Genomic DNA, 7,500 nt, shown 5'->3' with positions numbered 1-7,500 from the left:
TAGCTCCTCCCCCAACACTGTAGAGCACACAAACACCCAACGTGTTTTACTGCTCATCAACCAATCACAGGGGTGAGAGACAGACAGAAGACATGACAGCATCCACACGTCTTAACCAATGATGCGATCTGATAATGACAGCGTCGCTGCGGAACGCTCCCCATGCTGGCTGACAGTCAAGAAAATGAGAAGGAGCTGGAAGGAGAGGGAAGAGAGAGGGGGAGAGAGAGGGGGAGGGGAGAGAGAGGGGAGAGAGGGGGAGGGGAGTGAGAGGGGGAGGGGAGAGAGAGGGGGAGGGGAGAGAGAAGAGAGAGAGAGGGGAGAGAGAGGGGAGAGAGGGGGAGGGGAGAGAGAAGGGAGAGAGAGGGGAGTGAGAGGGGGAGGGGAGAGAGAGGGGGAGGGGAGAGAGAAGAGAGAGAGAGGGGAGAGAGAGGGAGAGAGGGGGAGGGGAGAGAGAAGGGAGAGAGAGGGGAGAGAGAGGGGGAGGGGAGAGAGAGGGGGAGGGGAGTGAGAGGGGGAGGGAGAGAGAGAAGAGAGAGAGAGGGGAGAGAGAGGGGGAGGGGAGAGAGAGGGAGAGAGGGGGAGGGGAGAGAGAGGGAGAGAGGGGGGAGGGGAGAGAGAGGGGAGAGAGGGGGAGGGGAGAGAGAAGGGAGAGAGAGGGTGAGAGAGTATGAGGGGAGAGAGAGGGGAGAGAGGGGGAGAAAGAGGGGAGAGAGGCTGGGAGAGAGAGGGGGAGTGGAGAGAGAGGGTGGGGAGAGAGGGGAGAGAGAGGAGAGGGGAGAGGAGAAAGAGAGAGGAGAGAGAGAGACAGAGAGAGAGAGAGAGAAAAGAACCATATATCACTTCAGCACCAAGACACCTGATCTCAGGGCGAGGGAAAATAAAGCTCTCCTCCTGACTGGCTACCGGAGATGGAAAGAAAACAAAGGCACCACACAGAGAAATAAGAGATCACTTCAAAAGAGAGAGAGAGAGGGAGGGGAGAAAGAAAGAAGAGTGAGGGAACAAAGAAAGACAGATGGGAGAAGAGGGGAAGATGGGAGGAGAACAGATGAAGAGAGACCAAACAGAGGGAGAGAGAGATTAAAAAGTACAATATTTTTTAGTTGACTAGCAAACGATTGTGGACAAGTAGTAACAGTAACTCTCCCAAACACGTTATGAAAGTCTACAGAACACTCACACAATCACACACTCACACACTCACACAATCACACACTCACACACTCACACACACCATTTACTGTGTCCCTGTGGATTCTCTTCAGCCTTTCAGAACAGTTCACCTCTCAGTGTGTTGGCTGGTCCACAACATTGTCCCTCCCCTGCAAGGTTGTTATCACTGTGGCTGCACAGCATGTGTGATTGTGCGTGTGTGTGTGGACATTGGACGTGTTACGGTAGGACACAGTGACGGTGGCTCTTGCCTTGAAAGAGCTCTCAACCGCTCCAACAATGTCAGCCTGACATACTCTCTCACTTTTGGCCTCCCTCCCTCCCTCCCTCCCTCCCTCCCTCCCTCCCTCCCTCCCTCCCTCCCTCCCTCCCTCCCTCCCTCCCTCCCTCCCTCCCTCCCTCCCTCCCTCCCTCCCTCCCTCCCTCCCTCCCTCCCTTCTTTGTCTATCTCTATATCTCTTTCTGCCTTTTTCTTTCTCATTTAATTCGTTTTCTCCCACCCACCCTTCCTCCCTCCCTCCCTCCCTCTTTCTCCCCCTCCTCTCTCTCCTTTCCTTCCCCAAATACTCTTGTCTTCCACTCCTCTATCTCTCCTTCCCTCTCCTCCCTCCCTCTCTCAGCAGGAGTAAAGGAGAGTGGGAAGGTCTCCTCTGTGCAGCAGTACAGGGATAATTGCTTTCCGGTCACCGTGACACTACAAGGCATGGAGAAAACCGACACACTTAGACAGACAGACACACACGCACTCAAACACACATGCACTCAAAGCATGAACACACACAGCAGAGAAATAAATGTTTGAATAGTCTTGAGTTGTGCAGGGAGTCAGATGGCTGAGCGGTGAGGGAGTCGGGCTAGTAATCAGAAGGTTGCTGGATCGATTCCCCGCTGTGCAAAATGATGTTGTGTCCTTGGGCAAGGCACTTCACCCTACTTGCCTCGGGGGGAATGTCCCTGTACTTACTGTAAGTCGCTCTGGAAAAGAGCGTCTGCTAAATGACTAAATGTAAATGTAATGTAAAATGTGTAAGACTGTTCACTCCTCTTCTTCTCTCGATCGCTCTCTCTTTCTCACCCCTCCTTCTTAGTTACCTCGAGGTCTAGAGTTGAAAGTCGCTACAACAACAGTCTTTCTCTCTCTCGCTCTCTCCCCGCCACATCTTTCTATCTTTCTCCTCATCTCTCCTGAACACGCACTCACACGCTTACGTACGCAATTTGCATAGACTGAGGTGTATAATGACATAGCACAGCTGTCCTTACAAGGTACAGATGACAAGATAGTCAAAACAGAACAGTGACCTTTTGCTTGTTAGACAATGGAAATGGGGAAAATCCCCCAAAGTATTGTTTTTCCTTTTTAAAATCTACACATTAGTTTAAAATACACACGCACACACACACACACACACACACACACACACACACACACAGCAGAGCAGGGCAGTGATGGTTCTTGAATGCCATTGTCATAAGACAACAGTCAAAAAGAGCTCAATCATTGTGATGGTTCAATGATATGTCACACACACACAACACACACCTTGTCCAGCCTATCCCTGTCTGGGATCTCCTTTATATCTTGGGTTCCTTCTACCTTCCTCTCTTTACTTGCCCTTGAACAACAGCTCCAGGCTAAAGCACTGACCCGCATCTGTGCGTTCTGCCGTCACCTTTCTCCTGGTCTGTCCTCTCCTGGTCTGCTCTTCTCTCTCTCCCCCTCTTTCTCTTACATTTAGTCATTTAGCAGACGCTATTATCCAGAGCGACTTACAGTAAGTGCAGGGACATTCTCCCCCCGAGGCAAGTAGGGTGAAGTGCCTTGCCCAAGGACACAACGTCATGTGCACCGGCCGGGAATCAAACTGGCAACCTTCAGATTACTAGCCCGATGCTCTACCCGCTCAGCCACCTGACTCCACCCACCTGACTCTTACTCTCTATCTGTATGTTTCCCCACTCACTGGCTCAGTAGCCCCCCTGTTTGCTCTACCCCTCTCCTGCTCCCTCGAACTCCCTCAGAAGTAGACAGGCAGGTATCTCAGTTAAACTGAAGACTAACGCCCATATCAGTTGTGTCATGAACGGGTTATTTCTAAGTGCTTGCACGTTTGTGCATGTGTGCGAGTGAGTGGGGGGGGAATATATCCTTGTGTGCAAGTATGTGCATGTTTGCGGGCCTGACCGTCTGTATACTTGTGTGTGTGTGTGTGTCTGTGTGTGTGTGTGTGTCCATGTGTGTGTGTGTGCGTCCATGCGTGTGTGTCCATGTGTGTGTGTGCGTCCATGCGTGTGTGTGTGTCCATGTGTGTGTCTGTGTGTGTGTGTGTGTCCATGTGGTCCTTACAGCACACACCCTGAGGCAGGTATGTTGTTTACTGGGTTACTCTGGGAATGTTTGGTCTGCCGGGGTCACCACTTTTTCCTTGTTCACAACCTCACTGACGTTCCTCTCATTCTCTCATTTGCTTACTGTGTCTTTCAGTGTGTGTGTGTGTGTGTGTGTGTGTGTGTGTGTTGGCCCATACTTCTGCTGCCTTCACGCTCACGTCATTAAACAAAACATGCTCATATGCACACACAGACTCAACCTCTCTCTCCCTCTCTCTCCCTCTCTCTCCCTCTCTCTGTCGCACGTAAGTACACACACTTAGCCACACACACACACACACAAATACACACACTTGGTAGCAGTATAAGACATGCAGGGTGATGAAGGGTGGTTTGAGACACACCTATGAGGTGAGCCTGAGGTTAGCTTTCCCTCAGGTGCTCACTGGAAACTGCTGACTGGAACAGGGTGGAGACACACACACACACACACACGCACACACACAATCAAGCATACACACACGGACAGGCACATTGAACCATAAGTACATATACTGAAAGATAAATACACACAAACAGACCCCATCACAGCTCACTTATTATTACAGAGCTTTTGGACAGACACAGATACATAGTCACCTAGATACGGCAGACACACACACGCACGCACGCACGCACACACACACACACACACACACACACACACACACGCACACACGCACGCACACACATACACACACACACACACACGCACGCACGCACACACACACGCACACACACACACACACACACACACGCACGCACGCACACACACACGCACGCACACACACACACACGCACACACACACACACACACACACACACACACACGCACGCACGCACGCACACACACACATTACCATTAGCTGGTAATTAAGCTAGAGAGGAGTACATGATGTCCTCTTGTCTAAAGGCAGAAGGAGAGGGTGTTCCAGCTCCAAAATAATATTTATTCCTCTTTTCTCTTTCAACATTATATGGTCTCAAAATGCCTCCTATTCTACTCTCTCTCTCTCTGTCTCTCTCTCTCTCCTTCTCTCTCTCTCTCTCTCCTTCTCTCTCTCTCTCTCTCTCTCTCTCTCCTTCTCTCTCTCTCTCTCTCCTTCTCTCTCCCCTCTTTCTGTCTCTTTATTTCTGTATTTCTTTTTGTATTTCATTCTTTCTTCATATTAGAAAACTTTGATATAGTAAGTCAGAATTTGAATAAGTGAAATGGGACACTCTCACCCTTTCACAGCTTCTGATGCCGCCTGGCTTCCTCTCACACTCTCTACTAGGGTGTTACGTGACAGGTTTCAATGTGTGTGTGTGTGTGCCTTTTTGTGTGTGGCTGGTATTTGTGTGTGTGTGTGTGTGTGCTTGTGTGTTTGTGGGTGGCTGTGCCCTCACCTGTGAAGGCCTGTGAGCTGGACTGTCCTAGGGCGACCCAGCAGTCCTGCCAGGTCCCAGCCAGCTGGCCCACCAGCCCACGCAGGGTCCTCAGATCCTGGGCAGAGGTGCGGAGGACAGGCAGGGTCGCTCTCAGAGCCTGCTGCTGCCTCTCAGCTCTCAGTCTGGAACACAACGACATCATCCACATCTTCGTTAGTATCATCACCTAATACACATCAGTTTTATGATCATCGTCACCATCAGTATTATGATCATCGTCACCATCAGTATTATGATCATCATCACCAACATCATCATCATCATCATCATCATCATCATCATCATCATCATCATCATCATCATCATCATCATCACCAACATCATCATCATCATCATCATCACCATCATCATCACCAACATTATCATCATCATCACCATCATCACCATCAACATTATCATCATCATCACCATCATCATCACCAACATTATCATCATCATCATCACCAACATTATCATCATCATCACCATCATCATCACCAACATTATCATCATCATCACCATCATCATCACCAACATTATCATCATCATCACCATCATCATCACCAACATCATCATCATCATCATCGTCAGTAGAGCTGGTGTTAGACAGCAGTAGACAAGTTTGTGTTGCAAAAAAAGTTTTTATTTAATTTACAAGATATTACAAGCATCCTATGTCTGATTTTGTTATTTAGCATTTCTAAAATGTATTTTCCTTATTAAGTGTCAAGTGAAGTTTAATGTAAGTTTGCTTTCGTGATTTTTTGGGGGGTTAAAACAAAACTTTTATAATTGTATTTGTTTGATAATTTCTTTGTATTTTGTTCTTAAAAAAACAAAATAGATTTTTAAAAAAATAACAGGGTGTGGTGTGAGATGTTATTTTTAGACCACATCACCCAGCCCTACATAACAGCCTTATGGAGAGAGGAGGAATGGCACAAGCATTGGTCACACACACTGCTGCAGAGCATGAAACTTGGGAAGGAATAGAAGGTTTTTTTGCTTTTCAGAGAATGATAATGAAATGAGAATTCAACTAACAAAGACATACATGCTGTAAACAAGGGAGAATGACAGAGAGAGAGAGGGGGAGAGAGAGGGGGACAGAGAGAGAGTGGGGGGAGAGGCGGGGAGAGAGAGAGAGAGTGGGGGGGAGAGAGAGAGATATTCAAACTATCTGTTCTTTTGAAAAGCACTGACGCCTTCTTAACCTCTCTTTCCCCAGACAGATAAACATCTCTTTCTTTTCTCCTCTCTCTCTCTCTCTCTCTCTCTCTCTCTCTCTCTCTGTCTCACCCTCTCTCTGTCTCGGTATCTGTCTCGCAAAGAAAAACCCATATCGGACATCTGCTGAGAAGCACATTAAGCAACATTAAACATTACTCTCTTTCACACACACACACACACACTCACAGACAGACACACTCAAGCGCGCACACACACATTAACACACACACAGGCTCACCCAGTCAAAAACCATGCTGAGCGCGGATGTGGAAAACTAGAGCACGGAATAGAACATTCTGTTATTCCAAGAACACTTTTGACAGAACACTTGGGTTAGAGCGCACTGAACTTCATATTCACACACACACACACACACTAATACACTACCACATGCACACACAGACACACACACCACATGTGCACACCCAGACAAGCAGACACATACACAAGCGCCGTACGTTTCGCTTCATTATCCATGTAAACTGAAGTGACAGTAGAGTAGAGCAGTTGTTGTTTGTCTTGTGTTTGTGGTTTTAGAGAAGAAGAGAAAGCAAGTTCTTGGAAGAGATGAGAGCCTGAGACCTGAGAGTTCATCCCTCCATCCCTGCTGCGACTGACTGTGTGTTGAGCGTGTGTGTGTGTGTGTTGAGCGTTTGTGTGTGTGTTGAGTGTGTGTGTTGAGCGTGTGTGTGTGTGTTGAGCGTGTGAGCCAGTCACGAGAGGCAGTTTTATAATGTCAGATGACATAAATCATATGCCTGACGTGCATAAATGAAGGAACAGATATGCGCCAAATCTGTCATCGGTTACGAAGCCAGGGATGTGTGTGTGTGGGTGCGAGTGTGTGTTACTCTGCAGTTGGTTTTATGAGAGCAGTCAAGGTTATACTCATGTTTAACTCATTTATCATCTTTCTATGTCAACAGTCTGAGTGTCTGGCTAATTCATACCCTCTCATCTTCTCTCCCCTCTTCTCCTTTCCACCTCTGTCCTGTCATTTCCTCTTCCCCCCCGCTCTCCTATCCTCTCCCCCCCTTCCCTCCCTCTTTCCTCCCTCTATCCCAAATCTCAGTTGTTTCCCCAGCTGCCTTCCTGTCATGCCATTGGTCAAAGGGGCAGGCAGCCAATCAGAACAAAGCAGGCCCACGCTTTTCTATTCTTTTGTTTCATATCTCTGCTCCAGCCCCGCTGTTTTTCATGTGGACGTAATATTCTGCCGTCCGCTCCTTGCTCAACGCCTTTCAATGTCTCTTTATCACCTCCCCCCCCCCCCCCTCTCTCTCTCTCTCTCTCTCTCTCTCTCTCTCTCTCCCT

At 48.4% G+C, this 7,500-nt stretch overlaps 2 protein-coding genes across 7 annotated transcripts in view; both read right to left on the bottom strand.

Moving 5' to 3' along the window:
• LOC146257837 (uncharacterized) overlaps positions 1-7,500 on the bottom strand; it is a 41,228-nt gene that overhangs the window by 25,887 nt on the left and 7,841 nt on the right. For 3 of the 6 annotated variants that reach the window (XM_084675025.1, XM_084675022.1, XM_084675023.1), the window contains 2 exons: positions 4,936-5,099; positions 1-17 (listed from right to left, as the gene is read on the bottom strand). The exon at positions 1-17 is cut by the window's left edge and continues 65 nt beyond it. The exons of 1 other annotated variant lie outside the window; for it this stretch is intronic. The gene's annotated coding sequence lies outside the window, so the exon portion shown is untranslated. Of the gene's footprint in view, positions 18-1,237; positions 1,280-4,935; positions 5,100-7,500 lie in introns of those variants that run through there. 2 more of the 6 variants (XM_084675024.1, XM_084675026.1) reach the window with 2 other exon arrangements.
• LOC146257836 (uncharacterized) overlaps positions 1,860-7,500 on the bottom strand; it is a 15,329-nt gene continuing 9,688 nt past the window's right edge. Inside the window, exons 5-6 of the mRNA XM_084674807.1 lie at positions 4,936-5,099; positions 1,860-1,870 (exon numbers count right to left, since the gene is read on the bottom strand). Of these exons, the coding sequence (XP_084530933.1) occupies positions 1,860-1,870; positions 4,936-5,099 (175 nt within the window). The remainder of the gene's footprint in view (positions 1,871-4,935; positions 5,100-7,500) is intronic.

This window comes from Hypomesus nipponensis, chromosome 15, assembly GCF_054491055.1.
Source record: "Hypomesus nipponensis isolate SF chromosome 15, ASM5449105v1, whole genome shotgun sequence".
In the NCBI taxonomy this organism is placed as follows: Eukaryota; Metazoa; Chordata; class Actinopteri; order Osmeriformes; family Osmeridae; genus Hypomesus; species Hypomesus nipponensis.
This window is presented reverse-complemented; position numbering and strand designations above follow the sequence as displayed.